The 26,811-nt window shown below is 36.3% G+C and overlaps 3 protein-coding genes across 5 annotated transcripts; 2 read left to right on the top strand and 1 right to left on the bottom strand.

Annotated features, from left to right (window-relative positions):
• Positions 1-319: 319 nt before the first annotated feature.
• On the top strand, positions 320-8,623 carry LOC117985889 (uncharacterized). 2 transcript variants are annotated; one of them, XM_069501637.1, is made up of 4 exons: positions 320-716; positions 1,340-1,485; positions 1,764-2,358; positions 6,701-8,623. In XM_069501637.1, the coding sequence occupies exons 1-4, from the start codon at positions 512-514 to the stop codon at positions 7,006-7,008; spliced, it is 1,254 nt and encodes a 417-aa protein (XP_069357738.1). In that variant the 5' UTR covers positions 320-511; the 3' UTR covers positions 7,009-8,623. The 2 variants fall into 2 exon arrangements, with proteins under 2 accessions (XP_069357738.1, XP_034828584.1); XM_034972693.2 differs by lacking the exon at positions 6,701-8,623 and adding an exon at positions 3,203-5,282.
• A 522-nt stretch (positions 8,624-9,145) lies between these two features.
• On the bottom strand, positions 9,146-16,491 carry LOC117986111 (probable ATP-dependent RNA helicase pitchoune). 2 transcript variants are annotated; one of them, XM_069501636.1, is made up of 10 exons: positions 16,373-16,491; positions 15,891-16,160; positions 14,931-15,083; positions 13,753-13,914; positions 13,234-13,375; positions 12,498-12,660; positions 11,865-12,017; positions 10,791-10,958; positions 9,846-10,020; positions 9,146-9,314 (listed from the first exon to the last, which is right to left on the bottom strand). In XM_069501636.1, exons 2-10 carry the CDS (start codon positions 16,132-16,134, stop codon positions 9,217-9,219), a joined length of 1,458 nt encoding a protein of 485 aa, XP_069357737.1. In that variant the 5' UTR covers positions 16,135-16,160; positions 16,373-16,491; the 3' UTR covers positions 9,146-9,216. The 2 variants fall into 2 exon arrangements, with proteins under 2 accessions (XP_069357737.1, XP_034828828.1); XM_034972937.2 differs by lacking the exon at positions 16,373-16,491 and having other exon boundaries at positions 15,891-16,362.
• Positions 16,492-18,958: 2,467 nt separating this feature from the next.
• On the top strand, positions 18,959-26,293 carry LOC117986110 (peroxisomal N(1)-acetyl-spermine/spermidine oxidase-like). The gene is made up of 8 exons (XM_034972936.2): positions 18,959-19,072; positions 20,002-20,184; positions 20,484-20,699; positions 20,828-21,044; positions 21,176-21,354; positions 21,907-22,168; positions 22,471-22,574; positions 25,848-26,293. Exons 1-8 carry the CDS (start codon positions 19,008-19,010, stop codon positions 26,164-26,166), a joined length of 1,545 nt encoding a protein of 514 aa, XP_034828827.1. The 5' UTR covers positions 18,959-19,007; the 3' UTR covers positions 26,167-26,293.
• The last annotated feature ends 518 nt before the right edge of the window (positions 26,294-26,811 follow it).

The following is a 26,811-nucleotide window of genomic DNA, read 5'->3' as shown; positions in this document are numbered from 1 at the left end:
ATGAATTGGCCCATAATTGGCCTCTGAGGGGTAGGTAATAAATTGTTAAAAAATAAGTAATGAAGGACATACACGCTACGTATTACGACTGAGCTAAAACGGCAACGTTATATTAGGTACCTAATCGAAATGTGAATTATGAAAAATGCAATAAATAAAACTTCTGTTTACGTGTACTTTGCATGATTTAACAAAATATTAAAAAGTTTAATTTTAATGATATTTACCGATAAGTTGTTACCGGTTTTTTATGTCTTCTGCTCTTTCTATGGACAACACTACGCGACGCGCCGCTTGCTAATGTCAAAGTCAAAAAAAAACCAAACCAGTCACAAATTCACAATTTTATTTTGCTTTTAGTCCATTATTCGCAAAACATTGCTATTTGGCATTCATCGTACTAAAGTTTAGTTAATGAATTATTTAATTAGTATCTCCGATGATATTTGACCAGTCTAAAGATGCAAAAGAACAAATAAGAGCCTCAGATGCGTCCAAAAAGTGACTAGAAATGGACCAACAATTCTCATTGTCTTGGAACAATTTCCACGGGAACCTTAGTAAAGGGTTTGCAAGTTTATTAGGAAACGGAGAATTCGTCGATGTAACCATTGCTGTGGACGGCCACTTACTACAAGCGCATAAAGTTATACTTTCAATATGCTCTCCATATTTCAAAAAAATGTTCCAATTAAATCCCTGTCAGCATCCAATTGGTAAGTAGTTAATTGATTTTAGTATTGACTTGTGTAACACTGAATTAATTAAAGTCAGTAAAAAGAGATGATGTACCTATAACATTAACATCCATTTTTACTAGTCTGAACAGTAATTAATACTTGTAACTACTTAACTTAAATAATTACAAAAACTGCTGTAAATTTTAGTTAAAACCTGTAAATCACGCTTTTGCAGCAGCCAGAAGGATTTTTGAAGGAAACGAAAATATAACTTACTTAATCACTAACCATATAAATGCAAAAGTTTGTTTGTTTATTGTCTTTCCTTCAAACACGTCACAACAGAACAACAAATTGACTTGATTTTTACATGCATATAGTTGAAGACCTGGAGAGAGACATAGTGACATCTTCACTCTGGGCTGGTTTCCTCACTTAAACGTTTCCGTCTGTTGTGCGTACTATATGTACTATACGTGGCTACTATATTTTATCCTCGAAAATCAAACAGTTCCTACAGGATTTTTAAAACCATAAATCCATGTGGATCAAATTGTGGGCATTAGCTAGTTTATTATAAGATCCTTTCAGCCTAAGTGTTGTCATGTTCAGAGTGCTGATAAGTACATATTTTGTAACATTTACCTTTTGTATTGCAGTTGTGTTAAGAGATGTCACACACAAGGCCATGCGAGATCTATTGCAATTCATGTATCATGGTGAAGTGAGTGTGAAAAGAGAAGATCTCACTAGCTTTATAGGCACTGCTGAAGTGTTACAGATCAAAGGATTAACTAATAAGGAGGTATGTTTTTTTTTTGTTTTTTTTTATTCAGCTACAAGTTAGTCCTTGACTGCAATCTCACCTGGTGGTAAGTGATGATGCAATCTGAGATAGATGTGGACAAACCTATAAGGGGTATGGCAGTTTTTATTAAACCCATACCCCTTTTGTTTTTACACAGCATCATACTGGAATGCTAAATGCTTTTGTATAGCGTTGTCCAAGTCCTGCAGACAGTCGCAGGTATCACCTAGTTATTATGATAAACGAAATTAATACATTGGCACTTTTAATTACAGACTGAAGAAGAAGTGTTTGATTCTGAAAAAGAGGCAGCTAAACCAAGACTAGAACCTCAGAATGTCAGTCCGGATGCAGAATCAAGTACATCTGATGCATACGACTCAACAACAAACGAAACACCAGAAAATAACGAAATCGACTTACGAAAACAAAGACAATTCATTGAGAAACTTCAAAGACTAAGTAGTTTAAAAAGAAAATCAGAAGAATTCATACAAAAGAATTATTACTCGGATATTGTCAATTCAGAAAAAAGGCCAAAGGTCACTGATAAAACAGCATACAGTAAGTCAAACAACCAATTACTACAATCCAGTAAGATTGAAAACATTAGGAATTTGTATGAAGAAAATGCTGTTGAAATTACTACTTCGCTAAATCCAAGTATGCAAAAGTCATGTACAGAAGATTTAGTGGATCATAAAAATAATTGTTTACCAGACAACACGGTAGAATTAAAAACGGAATGTGATGATAGTGATATTATAGTGACCGATCCAGCTGTATGTACCACTCCAAAAAGTTACGATAGTTCCAGAGAAGGGAAGCCAAGCATATTGCTACCCATGGAGTATCAGTCACCACAAGAAAGTGAGTATTTTCATATAACCTATTTTGTAGTTTTTTTAGTCGTAAACAATTTTAGTAAACATTACAGTTTTATTATAAGTATTGATTTTAAAATTACGTATTTATGTATTTAGAGAAACTAGATGATGCCCGCGACTTCGTCTGCGTGGATTTAGATTTTTTAAAATGCTGTGGGAACAATTTAATTTTCTGGGATAAAAAGTAGCCTATGTCCTTCCCCGGGATGCAAGTTAACTCTGTACTAAATTTCATCAAAATCGGTTGAACTGTTAGGCCGTGAAAAGCTAGCAGACAGTCAGACAGACAGACACACTTTTGCATTTATTATATCAGTATGGATAATACTTTAAAAGAATTTGCTTTATGCATGCTACTATGCATACATCAAAGATCACACACCCTGATCAAAAATTCTAATATTTTGAAAAAATTACAAGCATACATATTTTGTTTTCATGCAAAGCCTTGTATATGCGTACTCTTGAGTTGAATTCTCTGTGGTTGTATCTCTCTCCTAACAAAATATATATAACCGATATACGTCTGACGTGTCATGACACACAACACAACACACTAATATGTCTGCCTTTATGATTACTTTTCTAATTTTCTGGCGTGTTGTATTACTAATTTTCTTTGCTTGCTACTGCTTAACTTTCTTTTGCAAGTAGGACTAGAGATTGTGTTGAAAATGCAATCATTTGTTAATTTTTCTAGCATATGTTGTTTTCTTTTACAAACTCTTGATGCTATGAAAACACGATGGCATTTTCAACATCAGTCAGTCTATAATTTATTTCAAATTTTTCATGATATTTATTGAAAATGCCCATCGTGATTTCAGATTGCACCAGTCTGAGCGCATTGTTCATGGACCTTAAAAACTTAGTGAACGGTAAAGTCACGAACACTTTAACGAGTAACGAGGAATTTCCAAAAAATCCCATGGAGCATCGTCTCGTGACAATTCCACAGAAAGAAGATGGGAAAAAGAAATATCCCCAAAGGTCATGCAGACTCTGCTGGAGAATAGGTCGCCGTAGAGACACGAGATTCATGTGCAGCGCTTGCGAATTGCCATTTTGCAAGTCACCATGCTTTGAAATACATTTCAACGATATGTTCAAAGTATCACAAATACAAGGAGATTATTACGCTAATTAGTTGATAGGTTTGCTATTGCTTTTAACCTCTTAAGAGGTACTAGTTTTAAGAAAAAGTATATTTTTGTAATCACAAGTGATATAAAGCATAAATCAATATAGATGAATCATAGATTCAGTTAGATTGGGACCAAAATGTTTATGAAAGAAATACGTTATAATAAAATTATTGAGAAATGAAATATTAAGATAGGTAGTTTCACTCATTTATGCATTAGTTTTTTTCAAATTCAATGATACATATTATTAGGTATTTTATATACTAATATATTAACATAGTCATCCAACAAGACTCATGTTTTTTTTAATATGAGTACTTGTAAAACATCAGAAATAACTTAACAGTGTTTAAACAAGTATTTTGTTTTACTAAAATAACAAAAGTGATTGAAACTATCTAAACCACAAACTATTTTACTAAAAAAACGTTACACAACTATTTTATACAACAGAAAGTTACTCTCAAAGTTAAGTGAAAAAAATCTATATTTTTAGCATTTTTACCAGTGGTAGGTATACTAACTTATAATGTTAGTAATATTTACCTATTATTATAGATACTAAGAGACTTTTCTCCAGTGCCAATACACTCTATTGCTTAGTTTCTTTAAACTCTGTGAATTTATTGTGCCATCAACCCTCTGCCATATTATTCAAAAGACTTGATTGCTCATATTCTAGTCTATTTATTGTATTTAATTAGGGCGTATTACGTAAGCGACTCAAATGTAAGGTTGTGTTACGAATTGCATTGATTGCATTGCTGTAAAGTGTATGTGAAACAATATGCAGGTATACTATAGTATATACATTTTATAAGCGTCCTTTCAGTCGTGCCACAGCCATACTACTAAAAATTGGGTGTATAATTGTATGAACACACGTAGTTTCATTCATATTTACGACAATTTGAAGTCGCGTTCAACGACTGTCGCGAACATGTGGCCAGTACTCAGTGCCGACTACAAACGCAAGCTTTGCTGGACAAACGCAACTCCATCGCAATCACACGTGATCTGTAATAGAAATTGAAAGATTTTTATTCAAATAAACTTTTACAAGTGTTTTTGAGTGAATCTATCGGGTTTGGAAGGCCCTATATTACGGAAAGACCCAGCAAGTAACTCGGCGCCTGCTCTTTTTAAATATTCAATGCCATGTATAAGTAATTGCTGTCTCGAACATAGCTAGAACGAGCTGCAAGTCAAATTCACAGTTTTTTTTATCATTTACATAATCTTCGATTATCTTTTCTACATCATACTTTTAATAGATTTTTAAACTTAAGGCAAGTCTAAAATTGATGTGAAATTTTATTATAAAAAATTACTCATTCCCACAACGTTGTGGGTGGACTGTAACTGAACCATTTCACATACAAGTCACAAACATTGTCTGGCGACATTTTAGTCGCTGTGGTGTGGCCCGTCTGAATAGACTCTAAGCAAAATTATAAACACAACCTAAATGTTGCGTCTTTACCCGTGACTTATGATTATGATATTTAGTGATCTCTATTTTGTATTGATGAAGTGAAATTTTGAATAAAAAATATATTTACATTCCAAAACGTGATAAAATATATTCAATTTGTATTGTATCGGCTAAGGTCCTTAGGATAAAGAGATAATGTTGTTTGAGGAGAAAAAGTATTTTTGTATTGCGTGTGTGAGTTTTTATAACAAAGTATACTTGAGTGTTTTATATTATGAATATTAAAGGATGTATACAAATATTTTCGGTTTTATTTTTTGATTTCTACATGGCTTTTTTATTTCAATTTTATTTTAGAAGAATCTGTAAAGATCAGCTTTCTCTTAGTTTCATCTATCGCTTTCGCTTAGTCTAGGCTAGCTAGACAATATTGTAGCTAATTCTGTTGTATGCATGACAGGAAATAATAAAGTGCATAGGGAGTATTACAAAAGAGAAAAAAGTACCTACCTACTATAATTTTAGTCTAAGAGATTGTTTACAACAAAATTAGCCACTGTCTACTATCTCATAAGCTTGTTTTTCTATAAGTGCCATTAAAAAATCAATTCGCATTTGATAAACAGCGAGAGCGACTATCGTTCAAGCAACAATCAATGTTCGCCCAGCCTTTGTGTAGATATCTACATGAGATGTTAGCCCTGCAAGTGATGCAGGTAACGGTTATTCAGAAAAGTGTATTGCATCCCGCATGTGATTGTTGCGATTGTGTGCGATCACCTTAATTCTGTCTACAGTTTATGTCATCAAAAACTGACCATGAACCTGCGCAGTGAGCGATTTATCGATTTGATGGTAAGAAGTGATGGACGATGGCGTGGTTGGGTGTCTGTTCCACCGCGCTATTGATTCGTCAAGTTAAGACTTTCGCTTCGCGTGCTGTAGGAAGTACGGTGCAGGTATAGTCTGCGACAGGTTAAGAAGGCAATCGGGTTATGAGGCGGGGAGACGCGCCGCACAGCTGTGCTCGCCTGCACTGTGTTAGCGCGGTTGCTGTGCGGGTGTGCAGGGCGTTCCTTCCCCGATTTCAACCTGTCGCGTACTATACCTAATCTATACGCAGCGGAGCTCTTAGGTGAGATCTATAGAGCGCACTTGACTTTGCTTAGACTTAAGACAGAGTTAAAACGAGACAGAGTTATATCTCCCACATAAATCAGTCTTCTTTTAACTCATTCATCTCAGCTAGGCTTGTGTATTTATCCTCTATGACTTGCGCAAACTACCATGTCGCAATAACTTCAAGATTCAGATCAGACAGATTTTTGATGACCACCCTAGCGCAGTGAACGCTGTGGTCTTATAAGTGGGAGGGCTCGGGTTCGATTCCCGGCAGAGGCGATTTGAGAATTTATAATTTCTAAATTGTCTCTGATCTGGCGTGGTGGGAGGCTTCAGTCGTGGCTAGTTACCATTACCGGTAAAGTCGTGCCGCCAACCATTTAGCCTTCCGGTACGATGCCGTGTAGAAACTCTATCAGTTTCTGGGTATGGGTGTAACAAAACTGCCATACCTACCCCTTTTAAGGTACCATGTTACACTGCATCATCACTTACCACCAGGTTGATCACATTCAACGGCTAACTTGTAGTGAAATAAAAAAAGACCATCTACTTGTTTTGTGATCATTGCCTGACGCCAACTGAAATCATTAACATAATTAATTTTTTCTTCTCTATTTCAGATGCTCTGTCCTTGGTTATGAACGGCACCTGCGAGTCCCAGTTACCAGTCAGATACAAATATATTTACAGTAGAAAGGGACACAAGCAATTAGTTTATATGAATTTCGTATACACCAAGCACTCGACCACTCACGGCAAAACTTCATGGAGGTGTGTACAGTACTTCTCTTTGAACAGATGTCCAGCCACCGTCGAAACCATAGACCAAATGATATACGCTGTGAACCACAAACACAACCACGAGGATTGTTACGAGAAACTGTTGAAGAATAAAATTTTCGAAATGGACGGACTGCAGAATAAATAGAGCTACATACATAATTGCTATTAGATTAAGCAATTCACTGAGTCGCTCGATACGAGCGGAATAAGACCCTATTCCCCTATTCTGGGGAACTCCGTACAAAGAGACCGATGTCCATCTGTCGACGTCTATCTTTGAACAGATGCCCAGCCACCGTCGAGACCTGCATAGACCAAATGATATACGCTGTGAAAAATACGTCGCTTGCGGTTCGTCTCGTACCTAAACTTCGTTTATTCTTTGTTTTTGGTCTGGAGAGAGGCTTCGGCCGGGGCTAGTTACCAGCCTATGGCAAAGCCGTGCCGCCAAGCGATTTAGCCTTCCGGTACGATGCCATATACAAACCAATAAGGGGCAGAGGGAATTTAAAAAATCTAATGTGTGATCAGCTTGAACAAGCACTTATTTACATGGACATGGTAGTATTCAAAAAATATTTACGGTACATTTTAGTACTTAGTATTTTAGTACTGTAGAGAAAACTACTGAACTGATATTGATATAATTATTCTCATTAGTTAATATGTATTACATACCAAATCAAACTCAATGAAACTGTCAGTGCTTTCACACGCCAATAACACCGCACGATTTTTGCAGGAGAAAACTTACCATCAGTATACTTTTAATGTAGGTACCTACTTAACATTAAAAGTATACAAATATAAAATATAGTCCGTACAAAATGACTTCTCACGCGCCATTTTAACTGTATGGGTCAACTGTCTTGTCAAAAGTACGTTTCACTTTTAAGTGATGGACTCATCGACATAGGAATACACCGTAGTAGTACATCCAAATTCTTTGGATGGACTAAAATCGTAGGTACTTTTGACATGAAATTTGACACATAAGGTTAAAATGGCGCGTGGAAAGTCACTTTTTGCGCATTGTACCTACCTAAATGTAATAAGGAAAGTATTATTCGATAAAAAAATAGTACATAGAAAATGTAAAGTTCCTACCATATTTTAATTAGGTGTAAACATGTAGCTATTACATAATATTTACTCAAATCTGTTTTACTTAAAATAATTTTTATAAAATTGTACATAGTTTAAAAATCATCTATCAACGTTTTTTGTATTATTTTATTTTTTGACATATCTAGTCATAGTATTTGTTTGTAATAAATTATTTATTACATGCTCTAATTTTGCTGTACGACAATCTCTTAACAAAAAAAAATTAAATTTAATCTGAGCCCGCACAGACAGAAAAGCGTTCAGCGTTCACCTCGCGTTCGTTCTGTCAGACCTCTACGAGTTCTTAAGGCACACGGAAGGAGGTCAACAAATTATTTGCTTTCCATTTTCGCTACAGAAGTTGTATGTGAAACATGTATCTCGATAGCTTCCATGAATTACATAATTATATATAAAGTGCAATAGGAAATAAGATACTAACTGGGGAAACGCAATTCGAAACGCGTTCTGTTGTGTTTCTGGAAACAGAACGCAAAAACGCAAGCGTCCACTCTGGCCGGCGCGGTCTGACTGCTTACTGTTTGTAACGTTACCAGACGTTACAACGAACTCAGAACGGCTGAACTGTGCTAATGTAATGTCTGCGCTAAATCTTGCGCCATCCTTTTTCGCAGAAAGCATTATGAAAGTGATAGCAATACATTTAGGTGTGTCATTTAATGGAATCTGTCAATTTACGGCAATCGGGTTGGGGACGCCCCGCCTCGTATCCCGATTGCTATCTCGTTCTGTCGCGTACTTATAGATTTAGATCTGTCAATTTACAGCAATAACACATAGTACTACATAACTGAGTAGGAAGGTTCATGGGGTAGTGGAGCGATGCAGGATGGGTGTAATGGCGTAACGCGAGAGCTCAGTGATTCGCCAACTTAGACGTAAGTAAAGACGTAAGACGTAAACGTTTTGAGATTGTAAAAAAACGAATTATCCACATTGGGGCAGATTCTCTTGCACACAATCCTAAACTAAATTAACAGGTCTAAATCTAGTGCTATCCTTTTCCGCAAGCAACATTATGAAAGGGATAGCAATAGATTTAGACGTGTCATTCTAGTTTAGTTTAGAGATTGTGTACAAGAGAATCAGCCCCAATAACTCATAATTATTGTAAAAGGCAGCATTTACGAGTAAAAAATTAAAATACGTGTAAATAATAACAATAATAATTAACATTTATTTTGTAACTACAGTACATCTATTTACACTTATTAAAATAAATTATTTAAGTTTTACATAGTTTTGAAGGTACTGTCGTCCCCTTACTTGCTAGTTCCGCAGCCATCCTTTTCCTTGGTCTATGCTTTTTACTGAATCCTACTCCTGAAAAGCAATTTATTCCACTGATGAAATAAACACACAAAAAAGTGTTTACCACACTTACAGGAAATTTCGGAAACAATTTTTAGTAGGTACGAGTATTTTAGCATTTAAACTACCGTGAGTGATTTCCATTCTAAATAATATCTGTCCCGGCTGTACTCACGTGTGTAGTCGACGTTAGCCCGACTAGTTTCGAACCCATACGGGGTCCTTTTTCAAGGGAGTCCGTTCGCGCACGCGCCGCGGTTTTGACTCTTTTTTTGTTTTGGTGAGTACAGCCGGGACAGATATTATTTAGAATAGGTACGAGTACATATTATATTGTTACAACAATGCATTGTAGCCAATAGTGAGCGAGTGACGGTCAATCAGAGGTGATTGTAAACGTTACACTGTAGCTGCCATTCTACCGTAATCGAGTCCCAGCGCCAAAATGGCGAAAATTAAGTTGCTTCAAAACAGGTAGGCAGCCGCAAGTCCAGCGTACTTGTATAAGTAGAGGTCAGTGGTAACAAAGAAAAAAATACTCACGAATATCTACATCTGGTTTCTCATCGAGCCCGAACGACCGGGCAACAGCATCTAGGTCCATATTGAGTAAGTTGAAGACTTGCTTTAGCTTTTTAACTTCGAACGCCCGTATGTAGCCTTCAAAAGCTTCAATCGCTATCTTGCGGAATTCAGGGTCTTCCATTGCTTTATTCATCTGAAGGAAAAAATTCAGGAGTCAGCGGGTGCCCGATAGAAGCATTATTTCTCTTAGATTTTTTTTGTACTTTTCAGTGAAAGTAATTATTTAAACTGGACTTGACTGGACTGGAGTAAAATGAGAAGTTCGTGAGATGTACCATCTCATACTAAGCAAAATTCGTTTGCACAGAAAAGTGCAACGTAACGCCGACTAAAACCGAATGTACACCAACGATATACAGAAATTATAAAATTCTAAAATTCCCCTGCCGGGAATCGAACCCAGTACCTCCCACTGATAAGATCACAGCGGTCATCACTGCGCCAGGCAGCTCGTCGTCGACGATATTTGCGCGCCGTTCAAAAATAAGATTTCTGCGCAGGTACATCGGCGTAACTTGGATAAAAGTGGTAGTGGGTACCTGAATATGTGTTCCAGGACTGATAAAAATTTGGGGATAACGGGGTACCTAAAATACAAACGTTGCATTCGACGAGTTTGCTGTAGCCGTCAGCTAGTTGGCTTAGGTGATTCGCACACTTCCGGTATCCTACGCGTCTGCTACTAGTCTCGGGATACCCACCTTGTCGTCGCCCACGCGTCGCATTTCCTACGATTCTCGGCCAAATGGCGGCGGATCAGCAGTTTGACATTCAAGTTCAAGAAGAATTCTTTGTTTTCAGTAGCATAATGTACGAAACTCGAATAGCGAACATATTGTGTTCTAGCGGCATGCGACTGGGGTATCGTCTCTTGCGAGTATCGCAATGTATGAAGGGCCTTACCGTAGACGACAGATCGCTATAGCGGTCCCACAACTGGTACTTGTCAAGGTACACCCTCGCCTCGTGCAAGTGAGCGACGAACTCTTGCTCCTCCGGCCTCAGCAGCAGCACCGCGCGCCCTTCCGCGCCGAGCCCGCGCGCCGTCCTGCCCACTCTATGAATGTACTCCTTGAAACATAAATAAATTATTTATTGATCAAAAACATAGGTACAATTACACATATAATAACATACCAATTTGTTAAGTAGGTATACAGAAATATCGACTGTCCCTAAGCTAGGTATACACCTGTGTTTTAGGCGACAGCACTCTCCTTAAAATTCATGGCTCATTTTATATACAAAAGAAAAGGAATCTGCATATAAAATAGATATAAAATTTAACATGTTTTCTATATCAGAATGAATCTGAAATGTGTATTCATTCATCCTAGCCTAGCAGATAGCCCTAATGGTTGCCAACCTCTGATAGGAGACAGCACTACAAGAAGAAGATTCATTCATAATTTATCATCAACCCATCGCCGGTTCACTACTGAGCACGAGTCTCCTTTCAAAATGATGTTGACGAGTCTGAGGGCATTATGGTGAGCTCTCAGGCATTCTCATGTTTTCCTTCATCGTTAAAGCAAAAATAAAAAAAAACAAAAAAATATACAAGTCTATATCTATGTATTATATAAAAGGAAAAGCTGACTGACTGATCTATCAACACACAGTTCTACCTACAGGATGGATTGGACTGAAATTTGGCATTTATATAGTTAACAATAATTTATTTATTTAATAACTCAGTACAGTTAATTTCTCTGGAATCCAGACCCCTAAACTAGGAAATCTCACGAGATTTTACTAAAAATTCCTTTCTAAATTCCTTTCTTAGCGGACGTCTATGTCAACTCTGGCCCCTAAGACACGTCTTAGGGGCCAGTGTTGACATAGACGTCCGCTAAGAAAGGAATTTTCAAAATTCAATTCCCGAAAGAGGTTAAACAGGAATTTGAAATTTGTGTTGTCCACACAGACGAAGTCGCGAGCATAAGCTAGTTAGGTATAAAGCTATATGTTACTTACATTAGTATCTGAGGGTGGGTCAAACTGAACTATCCAATCCACAGCCGGTATGTCCAGTCCTCTTGCAGCCAAATCAGTACAAAAGAGAGCCATCTTTTTAGCATTGTAGAAATTGTTTATAACTGCTGTTCTATCAGCTTGAATCATTTTTCCCTAAAACACAAAATACGTATTGTACTCGTAGATTCAGGAAACCTAGTTAAATAATAACTAGATAATGCCGCGACTTCATCCGCGTGTGTATAGGTCACAGACCACCACCTATAGACGCATAATAGCCGGACACCCCCGATCGCCAAGCTTAGGCAGTTGCTCAGCATAAAAGTCGGCCCACGCCTGTTCGGTACCCTCATTTCGCACATTGTCTTGATTATGTGACTTTTGAGTCCACCAATCACAACAAATTTCTTTTCATGCAAAGCCTTGTAAATGCATACTCTTGAGATTGAATTCTCTGTGGTATGGGTTTTAAAAATCCTGTGGGAACTCTTTGATTTTCTGGGATAAAAAGTAGTCACTCTCCAGGTCTTAAACAAAAAATCACGTCGATCCGCTGTTCCGTTGCGACGTGACTGAAGGACAAACCAACAAACAAACACACTTTCGCATTTATAATATGGATAGTGATCTTACATGTATGCATAGCACGGGCATGTTGCAGTGTTTTCTTAGAAACTCATAGTGAAACTCCACTGATTTGCAACTTGAGAAGAAAACCATAATTTTTGAGTTTTGCGTCTTCTTTAAAAGTTTGTGTAACCAATGCAGGCGAAATTCTGTTTCGCATATAACATATCTGCAACATAGTAATTATTATTAAACATACTTGATGATGCCCGCGACTTCGTCCGCGTGGATTTAGCTTTTTAAAAATCCTGTGGGAACTCTTTGATTTTCCGGGATAAAAAGTAGCCTATGTCATTCCCTGGGATGCAAGCTATTGCTGTACCAAATTTCGTCAAAATCGGTTAAACGGATGGGCCGTGAAAGGCTAGCAGACAGACAGACAGACAGACAGACACACATTCGCATTTATAATATTAGTATTGATTTAATTTTTATTATGATTTTTATCTCCTAAATAGTATTACAAAAAACGGCGTTACATACAGAGTGTAACCAGAACGCTAGCAAAAACTTAGTGTTATTGTTATACTATCTAAACACAATCCAATACCAATAATCATTTGTCCCATTTCGAACCCGCAATGTATAAGCATGCAAAACTCGGGTCAATGCCCCGCCTAAGACGCGGCATTGACTCCGAGTGGCCTGCTTACGCAACATTCGTTGACCTCTAGCGTCAGTCAGATGTTTTATTTGCGGACTGCTGATATGATACCACAAAAAAGCAAAAAAAAGCATTCACCCTTGTTTAAGTCCTTCAACAGTAGCTCTGTCGTTGTCTTCATTGGTGTTGATGGCCTGCACATCCTCCTTCATGGCAGACTTGATTAATGCCTCTGTTGTTTCTGACTGTGTTGCACTGAACAACATGGTTTGTCTGCTTTCTATAAATAATATATAATATGATTAAACTAGTCTATAAATTTAAAAAAAAAAACTTTAGAGAAAATCATGACTAGCCAGCAAATGATATGGCAAAGAAATTATAAAAGGAAAAGCTGCCTGACTGATCAATCAACGCACAGCTCAAACTACAGGACTGATCGGGCTGAAACTTAGCATGCAGATAGCTATTATGACAAAGGCATCCGCTGAGAAAAGATTTTTGAAAATTCAATCAACAAACACAGAAAGTGTTAATTATGTGACTTTTTCGGTCTCAACAACAGAGACAGCGCTCGAAAAAACCGTTAGCTGTTTCTAAAGTTAAATGTGCAATATTTCCTGCGGGGTACTGTAGTAACCTGTAAAGTGTACTTACTTGGAAGACGACTAATGATTTGTTTTAAATCCTCTTCAAAACCGTACTGAAATATTTTATCAGCTTCATCTAATACAAGGCAAGTAACATTTCTGTAATCAAATTCTTTTGTTCTCATGTGGTCAAACAATCTTCCAGGTGTTGCTACCACTATATTGACTCCTAAAACGAAAATCAGTTTTCAAATCTAAATATATAAAAGGTGACTGACTGACTGACTGACTGAGTGACTGACTGACTGATCTATCAACGCACAGCTCAAACTACTGGGCGGATCAGGTTGAATTTGGAAGAGATAGTACTATCTCTTCCAAATATATAAGATACCATAATATAATATAATAATAATAATAATAAATACACTTTATTTGCACAACCACAAGAAGGATTACATTAAAGAATAAAAAACACAGACAGAAGGAAGATACAAAAGGCGGCCTTATCGCTAATTAGCGATCTCTACCAGGCAACCTAAGGATAGGAAAATATTCAGAGGAAAATTAGACTGCAGGTGTAATATATGTATAATATCCAGGATATAATATTATAGACTACCTTTTTATCCTGGATAATCAAAAGGTCCCCACAGTATTTTAAAGAACCTCAAATCTTGGACAAAGTTGTGAGCATCAGCTACAGCTTGCATCCCAGGCTACTTTTTATCCTGGAAAACCAGTTCTCACACAATTTTTAAAAGCCTAAATCCATGTGCACGTTATTGCAGGCATCATCTAGTATTTTGAATCGGAACAAAATTGACTGTAAAAATTGAACCAGGGCGATGGAGAGAGCTATGCTTGGAGTTTCTCTATGTGATTAAATCAGAAATGAGGAGATCTGTAGGAGAACTAGAGTAACCGACATAGCTCAACAGGTTGCGAAGTTGAAGTGGCAATAGACAGGGCACAGTGTTTGTAAAACCGATAGACATTAGGGTCCCAAGGTGCTGGAATGGCGACCGTGCTCCGGAAGACGCAGCGTTGGAAGACCTCCCACTAGGTGGACGGACAACATCAGACAAGTCGCAGGGAGCCGCTGGATTCAGGCGGCGCAAGAGCAGTGGATGTCTGTCGATTGATGATGATGATGATGATTCAACCAGTTATTGAAACAGTTGTTGTGATTCTTACAATGTAGTATTAAAACACAATTTTTATGTTAGTTCTTTTTGCTTTTACCTTTAGCTAGTTCAGCACTTTGTGCTTTCCTGCTTTCTCCCCCTATTACAAGTGATGATGTGATGGATTCACAATAAGAAATTATTTCTTGTAGCACTGTATATGTCTGGGTTGCTAGTTCCCTCGTCGGAGATATTATTATACAGAATGTACCTGAAAGTGAATCGATACACACTATTTTTTGATAATAATAATTCATGATTTTATTTACCATGATTATTAAAGCTTAGATATTTCAGCTAAATCTGTTATATGCAATCTTTAAACCATAGATTAAGGAACTACATATAGCTCTAAACTAAACTAAAGTGACAGGTTTAAATTAATGTTAGTAAAAATAAAATACAACAGGCCCAACTAGTTTACCTCCAAGCTCTTTAATAAATGAAATTGTATTGGGTATACATTTTGTCATGTGCCCAATCAATGTATACCTACCTAATAGATGATGCCTGCGACATTGTCCGCGTGAATTTAGGTTTTTAAAAGTCCTGTGGGAACTCTTTGATTTTCCGGGATATAAAATGATATAAAATGTCCCTCCCCAGGATGTAAGCTAACTCTGTACCAAATTTCATCAAAATCAGTTAAACTGTTGGGCTGTTAAAAGCTAGCAGACAGACAGACACACTTTTGCATTTATACTATTATAGTATAGTATGCATTAAAACCGTCTGAGTTTTGGTGTTAGTTTAAATCAAGGATACTTTGGATAGATAAGATGACTTTGCAAAAGCGCTGTGTTAGCAAACTCCCAGGTGGATAAATAACATCAAACAAGTTACAGGGAGCTGCTGGACACAGGTTGTGCAAGACTTGTGTGTGGAAATCGCAACAAGAGACCCATGTCCAGCATTGGACGTCTATCAGTTGACAATGGTGATTATGATGAATAGATTGAAATTTTCAGGCTGCAAAGATATTCTCATGGCTTGGAATAGTTGAAGAAATATAACATACCCTGTTTAGATTCATCTAAAGTTTTTGCCACTGATTCAACAGCTGGTATTAAAAAGGCTAATGTTTTCCCTGATCCAGTCTTAGCAGTGGCAACTACATCATCTCCATCTAGAGCTTTTGGAAGTACTTCAGCTTGAATATCAGTCATATATTTAAAACCCATGTTTTTAATAGCACTCAAAGTTGGCTTTGATATTTTGTCCTTTAGGTCCTTAAATTTAGAGTTTTTAGTTTTCTCCTCCATATTACTTATTTCATACTAGCAGAGTTCTAAGATTAGAAACAATGTAGGTTGTAGTGATATTGTAATAATATTATTATTAATAATATCAGAGAATGAGGAATATTGAGTCGTATATTTAGGTAAAACATTAAAAAGACATTTAAATAGTATCTCATCTATAAATAAAGGATAAATATTCTAGTTATAAAAATATTTTAGTACGTAAGTATTATATTTTAAAAAAATGTTATTTATTTACTTCCTAGTACTTAAATACTTTAGTCAATAAGCATTTAACATTCCATTCTAGCATGCCACCAGGGTCATCAATCTTAGAACAAATAGCATGGTACTTCAATTCATTTAGTACCAAAAGGCAATAGCAGACCGCGCTACTGTGACTGGACAAATTCGATATATTATTCTGTGGTCAAGGCATCCCATGTTTAATTTTTCTACCAAATTGGTAGTTTAGTTTACATTAACATATTTGTATTTTAAAGAAAAAAATATTCTCTAACCATTAATTTGTATTTACCAATATTTTATTTGGTTCTACCTTTGGTATGTATCATTGATTTAATAAATATTCTTCAAAATAAAATTTTCAGACAATTTTTTGCTATTGATATGGTAGAAATTGGGCAAACAACCTGGTCTGTGCTGGCGGTCGTAATGTTTTCTGATTTTGCTATTTTCAATACCTTTTGTAACTATTTAAAGCCAGTTTTTAGTGATTTCACGCTACGTTTAGCAAACTAGTGAACCTAACCCACGCTAAGTAAGCTGTCAGAGATTCTAGTGTTTTGAGACCAAAGAAATTTTAAGTTTTCCGTACCCATGTTTGAAACAGGACTCCAGTGTTTTGAGACAGAACTCCAGTGTTTATTTACGAGACAGGACTCCAGTATAGTTGTAGTTAGGTACTAGTTAAGTTTAGTGAACATTTCTTACAAGAGGGGCTGTATTCCAGGCTGTTCAGGTTCACTGCAGGTTTGTAAATGCCATTGTAATACCGTCATATCTACTTTAATCCTTGAATGCAATTTTTATTAAATTCCTTGAACTTGATGACAATATGGTTCACGCATAGGTTTTTCTTTAAGTATTGGGCGTTCCGATCCAGTGATAGATTCCCTTGACGATTCGAAAGCACCTATTTACAAGTTTATTTGAATAAAGAAGTAGGTATTTCTTTAGTTTTTCTAGACCAAATTCCTATCATGATCAACACATCGCTGGCTCACTACAGAGCACGGGTCACTTCTTAGAGTGAGAAGGGGTTTAGCCATAGTCTACCACACTGGCCATGTGCGGATTGGTAGACTTCACACCCTTTGATAACATTATGGAGACCTTTCAGGCATGCAGGTTTCCTCACGATGTTTTCCTTCACCGTTAAAGCAAGTGATATTTAATTAGTTAAAACACACAACTCCGAAAAGTTAGAGGTGCATGCCCTAGATTGAACCCCCGACCTCAGATTAGATGTGATTAGATTAATTGAGTCAGATTTAGTGAACATGTTATGAACTTGTGACCATACTAAGATACTCATATTTTTACTTTTCAGGTTTAGAAAATGTCCTGCATGAATTTCCAAATCGTGCAAAAGATTTGGATCGTTTTATGACCTGGATTCATAATATTGATATCTTGAAACTAAACTACTCGGCACCAGACCCCAGTCCTCAGGCAACTTTATAAACTGTTTTAGGATAAGGAAGAGTGATTAGGATTAATTTTGGTAAAAATAAAGATTAGAATCCAAAAATTTCTATTATTTAAAAATATGTGTTCAGATTAATTATTATAGATTTTTTTTTTAATTTACATGATATGTTAAATTGTAAGGGAGTCAAATATTAATAAATAATTAATCTGAACACAATCCTACCTTCCATAGCAGTCCTATATGTATAGGTATGAACCTATAAAGCAGTCTATATATATATAGGTAGGTATGTACATATTATAAACATTAGTTCCGTTCGTCAGATACAGATGGCGCTACTAAGCTGTTGCCACTATTAGCTCGCGAGATAGTACTCTATTTTCCATATGTTAAAAGTACTCTGTGTACTCTATTTCCATATGTTAAAAGTACTCTGTGCATGCCACTCGCATTTTATTTTTACCGCACCAAGGCTTTTTTTTAAGTATTTCAACATTGCACAAATTCACCTTCACAAAATACAAGAATTTTCTTTTTCAACTGTGTTTATTTCTGTGCATAGAGATTTCATCCAAGTTTCTGTGTGTTTCTGTGGTTTATTTCATGAAGTTTTATGACAGTCTATAACTTGGATGTCTATGTCTATAACATCTATGAACATGTACTCTGTGCTATGAACCAATATTTTTTTTAACTGGTTTTACGGCTCTGGGTTCTATGCCAATGTGCTATGCCAACACCATAGACCGTTTTCTGTGGTAAACAGAGTCCAATTTTTAGGGTTCCGTAACCAAATGGCAAAAAACGGAACTCTTATAGATTCGTCATGTCTGTCTGTCCGTCCGTATGTCACAGCCACTTTTTTCCGAATCTATAAGAACTGTACCTACTGTTGAAACATGGTAAATAAATGTATTCTGTGAACCGCATTATGATTTTCACACAAAAATAGAAAAAAAAAACAATAAATTTTGGGGTTCCTAGGTATAGAATAAATAAAATTATTCTTTTATTAACTACTAACTAGTTAACTAACTAAAATTGGGTGCCGTATTTAAACGAGGCGGCTATTTGACCGCCCGGTCATTTAACTGCCCGCGTGCGCTCAGCCTTAGCCTTCCTATAAAGATCCGTAATCCGTAAGGTTGGTAAGTATAGTTGCGAGAAAGTCAATACGGTCGTGATCGTAATACAAAGTAGTTACTTAGTATTGGCGATCATGGGAAAACGTTTTTTCAAATTGATTTTTCTCCTTTTCATTTTGGGATATGCTGTTTGTTACGTGTAAGTTAGATAAACAATAGTGTTGATTCATTTTCAATTTTAAGGCGTAGATATGGGTTTAATAAAAACTACCATACTCCTTCTAGGGTAGCCCACTTCCATCTTAGACTGCTTCATCACTTACCACTAGGTGAAATTGCAGTCAAGGGCTAACTTGTATCTGAATAAAAAATTAAAAATATTAATTTTCTATAGTAGGTAAGTACCTAGGTACCTACCTAAAAGTAGGTATATATTTCTTATTTTATATTTTATTATGGCTTTTTGTTGCCGATCTAAAGTTGACATCGATAAAGCTATGGAGGGTATTCTGTATTAGATAGACTACAGAATACACAGATACGTACCTAGATATTAGACTGTGGCTTCGTTGCGACAGTGCATATAAGTCGTTCACGCTGGTTAAGCAACGTTGATCCCGGTCAGTAACTGGATGGGTGACCGACTTGACAATCGACCGGTAGGTAAAAACTAGTTCAATCTCTATGCAAGTAGTGTTAGTCTCATCTGGTTAAGCCAAAAAAAAGGGTTTAAATTTCTCTGTCAAAAATTTCTCAACCTTAGGTCGGATTTGGGACTTTGGAGGTGAATAGGATTAGGTTAGGTACATGCTTCGGAAAGCACGTAAAGCGGTATTGGTCCTGCGTCGGATCTCTCTGTTGGAATTAAGGATGTTAAACCGTACCCCGATAGAATGATCATACGTAGGTAATTTTACTGTAAAATTAACAAATGTTACGTAATTTTCGCTAAAATTGTTTTTAGGGTTCTGTATCTCCAGATAAAAAAACGAAACCTTATGGGATCACTTCGTTGTCTGTCTGTCCGCTGTCGTGTCTATCAAGACCCATCAAGGGCACTATAGAGTACTTACTTCACAGTATACAATCCTGACAGTAGGTATACGGCATTTATCTTTCCGGTTAAAGATCCAAAACAGGTCAATCATATGACACTATAATCGTTGGCCTCGGAGCTGCTGGTACCACAGCCGCGTCCACTTTAGCCAAAGCTGGCAAAAAGGTTCTTGCTTTGGAAGCCCAGGACAGAATCGGTGGAAGGGTATGGACCGTGCCTTTTGGTGATGGAATTGTGGAGCTCGGAGCAGAATGGTGAGAATGAGTTTAAATAATTATTTAACTTCTTTTATAAGGAAAGGGAAGTTTAGACAGTAAATACTTTGAGTTCAGGTCAAATTTACCGCACAGGAATTTAAGTAGAGCTGTGCTTAGGTTTTATAAAGAAGTTTATGCACCTGACTAAGGAATCAAATGGTATTAATACTACCTAAGTATGTACCTACAAATTCAACATTCGAGATTCAAATCTCTAAAATAGGCAGAGCTATTAAATATGTAGATTACCCAGCTGCAGTTTATATGTTACTTATACTAAACATCCTTTTTATCAGGATCCATGGCACAGACCACAATAATTGGGTGTACAAAACGGCTGTAAAAAACAACATTTCTGTATTTCTTCAAGACACATCTTTTAAAGTATACAAATCTGATGGTACTGAGGGTAACAAGAAATTAATTGATGAACTTTTGGCGTATTTGTTCAAGGCTGTACAGTACCACCCATCTGAAAAGCCGGAGCCGCTGGGAAAATTCTTAACCAAGAAGTAAGTTTTTATATTGAGAGGTAGCTTTTTTCTTCAAGCAATATTTAGAGGTAAGTAGGTATATATTTTGTTGATTTGGCTTACATCTTGACAACACTGAATCATAAATTACTAAATCCTAATTCCAGATTGATGGAATACCTAAAAAAGAAACATCCAGAAGTTCTCAACGACCACGATTTTATCAGTGAGTTCCTTGATTTAGCGGACCTCGTCGTCAATAGTGACTACGGTTCTACAGATTGGAATAACGTTACTTCTCAATCGGATTACGAGCAGCTTGAAGGAAATCAACATACTAGCTGGCACCGATATGGTTACAAGACCTTTATTGAGCTATTATTGGTAAGCTTATCCTTGTGTGCACATAACTCAATCACAACATAATATACTTATGTAAAAGTGTGCATAATTTTGTAATTTTAATTGGTAGGTAGCTATTTCATTCGTTAAATATCGATTTTATTCATTAACAGAATACATACAAGAATGGAACAGGCTGGCCTACATTAGAAATTAAGCTAAATAAAGAGGTAATATTGATAAATTGGCCAAAAAAATCTACTGGCGATGTGGAAGTAGTGTGCAAAGATGGTTCCAAACACAGAGCTAAAAATGTCATTGTAACAGTATCTCTAGGAGTGCTAAAGGAAAGGTAAGTTTTGCTTGGTGCAACTGCAGTGCAGAGCATAATATTATTCTGCAACGCATTGTTATAATGAGTACAACGGAAAACGTGTTGTAATTCGTAATGGATTTAGACTAAAACACGTATAAAATTGTATAAAACAATAACAACAACAAAAACAACACTGTGTATTTTTTTTCTCAAATACCTAAATAAAAAACGATAATTAGGTACATGCGTTGACACATTAGCCCCGTTTCATATCAGGAAGACAACATCAAGGGAGCCGCAGCAGAAATGTCTGAAAACGGCAAGCGGCGCAAGTATGCCTCTCTTATCGAGAGTCACATTTTTGTTCCGTTTGCCGTGGAGACCCTGGGGTCATGGAGTCTTAGTGCAAAAAAAAAATTACGAGACATTTCACCGCGATTATTAGCCTTGTCCAGCGTGGAAATGCAGCCAGTATTATTGGCACCATTCCACGTGGGCATGATTTGTACAGTAATTAGATAAGGCAAACTTTAAGTTTTATTGTAAAATTCGTGCATGTAAAAAAGGATAATTTATAAATTTTTCCAGGTATTGGCTGTTCTCACCGCCAATTCCTGCTAACAAAGCAACAGTTATAGACAAGTTATCAATGGGAGTTGTTGGGAAAACCATCTTTTCATTCCAGCAAGCCTGGTGGCCTGATGCACCTGGATTTTTTTTCTTTTGGTCTCCTAAAGATAAAGAGGCATACAAAAATTATTCGTGGGTAGTCCAAATTAAAAGCGTGGCAATGCCAATGGGATCTAGCAATACATTATCCGTGTGGTCCAATGGGGATACGGCCAAATTGGTCAGTTTCTAAGACGTATAAAGGTGAAAATAAACTAAAGTGTTGTGGTTTGTCGTTAATTTTAGTAATGCGACAGAAGGTGTGCAGACTAGGCAATCTATCATAAAGTAGTGCGCTAATTTTAATCAAGGGTGCGAATTTTGAGCTTGATTTTGCGTTGATGGTTGCAACTTGCACCGCATCACAGCATTCTAGCTTATTTACACGTTTACCTACACATGATATTAAATTTTTACAATGAATTATTGTATGGATAATGGATTGTGGAGGTATGAAATCGATTTTATTGAAAAAATTCTCAGATTGAAACATTGCCAGAAGATGTTGTAAAAAGCAAAATGATGGAAATAATCAAAAAGTTTATGGGAAAAAATCTGACTGTACCAGAACCAAGCGGCATGCTCAGGTGAGGGGATTTTCAGGGTTCTGTACCCGAAATGTGTGAACAGGGCCCTATTACTGAGCCTCCACTAACCGCTCAGCCAGTATTAGTGTATTATCTATGCCTCCGCTGTCCGTCCTCCTGTCCATCCTACCGGCTGTCTGTCAGTCAGTGGGCTGCATCTCATGAGCCGTTATAGGTGAAGAGTTGAAATATTCACAGAATGTAAATTTGCCGCTATAACAATAAAAAAAATCAAAGTGGCCCGCCATATAAGTAGATTTAAAAAAGTACATAATCTTGTACGATGTCACGGAATCTTTCATGTGCGAGTCCGACTCGCACTTGATCGGATTCTTTTGGTTTCTTTACGAGGTAGGTAGGTAAGTACCTAATAAGTATATTATGTAAGTTAATTATTATTGTGCTAGGTATCTACGCCGCGAAAAACCAAAATAGTAAGGTTGTGGACTGTGATAGATTGCATTTTTGCATACTTTAGCGAATTAATACACGTTGACAAATTAATACACTTCTAATTGACTTTTGGTAAGTACATTTACATACAAGGTAATAGACGTACATAGGTGTAATAAAAAAAAAATACTTTGATTTTTCATTCGTTCCAATTTGATAAAATTTAAAGAAAAGTAAAATACTTAAATAAAGGCAAGCGGCGCAAGTATGCCTCTCTTATAGAGAGTTACATTTTTGTGCCGTTTGCCGTGGAGACCCTGGGGCCATGGAGTCTTAGTGCTAAAAAAAATTTACGAGACATTTCACCGCGATTAATAGCCTCATATGGTGACAGAAGGGCTGGCTCATTTTTTGCGCAACGGATCAACCTGGCTGTCCAGCGCGGAAATGCAGCCAGTATTCTTGGCACCATTCCACGCGGTCATCTACATCTACACTATATAATATTACAAAGAGGAAAACTTTGTTTGTTTGTTTGTTTGTTTGTTTGTTTGTTTGTTTGTTTGTTTGTTTGTTTGTTTGTTTGTTTGTTTGTTTGTACTGAATAGGCTCAAAAACTACTGGACCGATTTTAAAAATTCTTTCACCATTCGAAAGCTACATTATCCACGAGTAACATAGGCTATATTTTATTTTGGAAAAAAATAGGGTTCCGTAAGATATTTGGGTTTTTCGGACACAAGGTGTAAAAAATCAACCAGAAAAGTTACTTATTTTGCGTACGCTGCCTAAACTATAAAAGATAGAACCATAAAATGTTCTAATTAATTGTAGATCTTATAAATATCTACAAAAAAGTCCGCGACACACTATACCCATCTATGTCGAGTGAGGCACAGCAACCATTTTTTTATTTAAAAATCTTGAATTTTTTTTGGACTACATTTAAACGCGTTTATTTTACTCATGCTATTAATCCTTATCAAAATAAATGATTTCATCACTAAGAACAGTTTATGGAGATAATATTTGGTCTTTGAATGATTAAAATTGGACGTTTGGTTTTGAAGTTATGGCGAAATTAAAATATTACGATTTCTGCTGCACGGCCCGTTGTCTACACTATATATATAATATAATATATAATATATAATATATAATATAATATTATAAAGAGGAAAACTTTGTTTGTTTGTTTGTTTGTTTGTTTGTTTGTTTGTTTGTTTGTTTGTACTGAATAGGCTCAAAAACTACTGGACCGATTTTAAAAATTCTTTCACCATTCGAAAGCTACATTATCCACGAGTAACATAGGCTATATTTTATTTTGGAAAAAAATAGGGTTCCGTAAGATATTTGGGTTTTTCGGACACAAGGTGTAAAAAATCAACCAGAAAAGTTACTTATTTTGCGTACGCTGCCTAAACTATAAAAGATAGAACCATAAAATGTTCTAATTAATTGTAGATATTATAAATATCTACAAAAAAGTCCGCGACACACTATACCCATCTATGTCGAGTGAGGCACAGCAACCATTTTTTTATTTAAAAATCTTGAATTTTTTTTGGACTACATTTAAACGCGTTTATTTTACTCATGCTATTAATCCTTATCAAAATAAATGATTTCATCACTAAGAACAGTTTATGGAGATAATATTTGGTCTTTGAATGATTAAAATTGGACGTTTGGTTTTGAAGTTATGGCGAAATTAAAATATTACGATTTCTGCTGCACGGCCCGTTGTCTACACTATATAATATTATAAAGAGGAAAACTTTGTTTGTTTGTTTGTTTGTTTGTTTGTTTGTTTGTTTGTTTGTTTGTTTGTTTGTTTGTACTGAATAGGCTCAAAAACTACTGGACCGATTTTAAAAATTCTTTCACCATTCGAAAGCTACATTATCCACGAGTAACATAGGCTATATTTTATTTTGGAAAAAAATAGGGTTCCGTAAGATATTTGGGTTTTTCGGACACAAGGTGTAAAAAATCAACCAGAAAAGTTACTTATTTTGCGTACGCTGCCTAAACTATAAAAGATAGAACCATAAAATGTTCTAATTAATTGTAGATCTTATAAATATCTACAAAAAAGTCCGCGACACACTATACCCATCTATGTCGAGTGAGGCACAGCAACCATTTTTTTATTTAAAAATCTTGAATTTTTTTTGGACTACATTTAAACGCGTTTATTTTACTCATGCTATTAATCCTTATCAAAATAAATGATTTCATCACTAAGAACAGTTTATGGAGATAATATTTGGTCTTTGAATGATTAAAATTGGACGTTTGGTTTTGAAGTTATGGCGAAATTAAAATATTACGATTTCTGCTGCACGGCCCGTTGTATTATATAAAGAGGTAATGTCGTTAAGTTTGTTTGTAGGGGGTAATCTTTAGAACTACTGAACCGATTTTAAAAATTCTTTCACCAGTAGAAAGCTACATTATTCCTGAGTGACATAGGCTATACGGGATCTTTAAAAACCTAAATCTACGCGGGCGAAGCCGCGGGGATCAGCTAGTGATTTATATAGTAATTAGATAAGGCTAGCTTTAAGTTTTATTGTAATATTAAAAAAAAATACTTACCTACTAACGGTATATACGTTACTATACGTTACGGTGTTTGAAATCGATTGACGATCATACCTAATATTTTACTATCGCTGGTGTAGGTAGTGTACCACCTAGCTAGACGTTTAATTTTAATTTTAACTTAGTACTTAGGTAAATTAAATAATATTATGTAGGTACTTAGGTTGGGTATCTCGTATCTTCATAGTTCATACCTACTTATAAATAATCGCTTTTGTGAGTACTTTGCTAAGCGGTGCATATTTTAATTTTTTGATTTTTTTGTCGCAGATCCAAATGGTATTCCAATCCATTCACACGGGGCTGTTACACATATGACAATCTCTTAAAGCACGACTATCCCAATGCACGTGCTATATTGGGAGAGCCTTTACTCGACGCAACAGGCAGTCCCAAAGTACTGTTCGCGGGCGAGGCCACTGATTTATTTCATTTCTCTACCGTCCACGGGGCGAGCGAGTCAGGTTTCAGAGAAGCTTCAAGATTATTGCCTTTGAGCACTGTTAAAAGAATAGCAAACCAACGATTTTTTCCGATGTATTTTTCTATTATCCTACGGGGAAACCTAGGCCTAGCCAATCCTGACTAACCCTGGTTTCTTTATAAAAATCATGGAGCTACGAATCAGCTTAGCTTGTTGCTAAAAACTTCTATGGGTAGGTAGCTTCAATAAAATAAGTCTAAGATGTTGATAAAAATAAAACTCCTTGCATAATTAATTTGTATTGTTGTTAAGTGTTGTTTTATTTGTCTAAAGAGCACCTATGTAGGTACAATAGCCCGTTTTATAGACTTAGATTCCAGATCAAAATCTGGACACACCGAGACCCGAGTCCCTACTTTCGATCCCACCCAGTCTCAATACTGTCCTCAGTCCTGGCTCCAGTACCTACTGAGGTCTGAGTCCTAAGACTGAGCAGCGGCGACATCCGTAACGACACGAAGGTAGAGTACTTATGTGAAGCGCTGAATGAAGGAACGACAGAGTCAGTCTTCTGGCGTGGCATTAAAAAAAACCGGCCAAGTGCGAGTCAGGCTCGCGCAATGAGGGTTCTGTATACGGTCGTATTTTTTCGACATTTTGCAGGATAATTCAAAAACTATGATACATAAATATAAATAAAAATCTGTTTTAGAATGCACAGGTGAAGACCTTTTATATGATACCCCACTTGATATAGTTATCTTACTTAAAATTGAAAATACCAATTATTAGTTCATGACCACAATTTAA

The sequence above is a fragment of the Maniola hyperantus genome, chromosome 10 (genome assembly GCF_902806685.2).
Source record: "Maniola hyperantus chromosome 10, iAphHyp1.2, whole genome shotgun sequence".
NCBI lineage: Eukaryota > Metazoa > Arthropoda > Insecta > Lepidoptera > Nymphalidae > Maniola > Maniola hyperantus.
The sequence above is the reverse complement of the archived record's forward strand: the minus strand, read 5'-3'. Positions and strand labels throughout refer to the sequence as shown.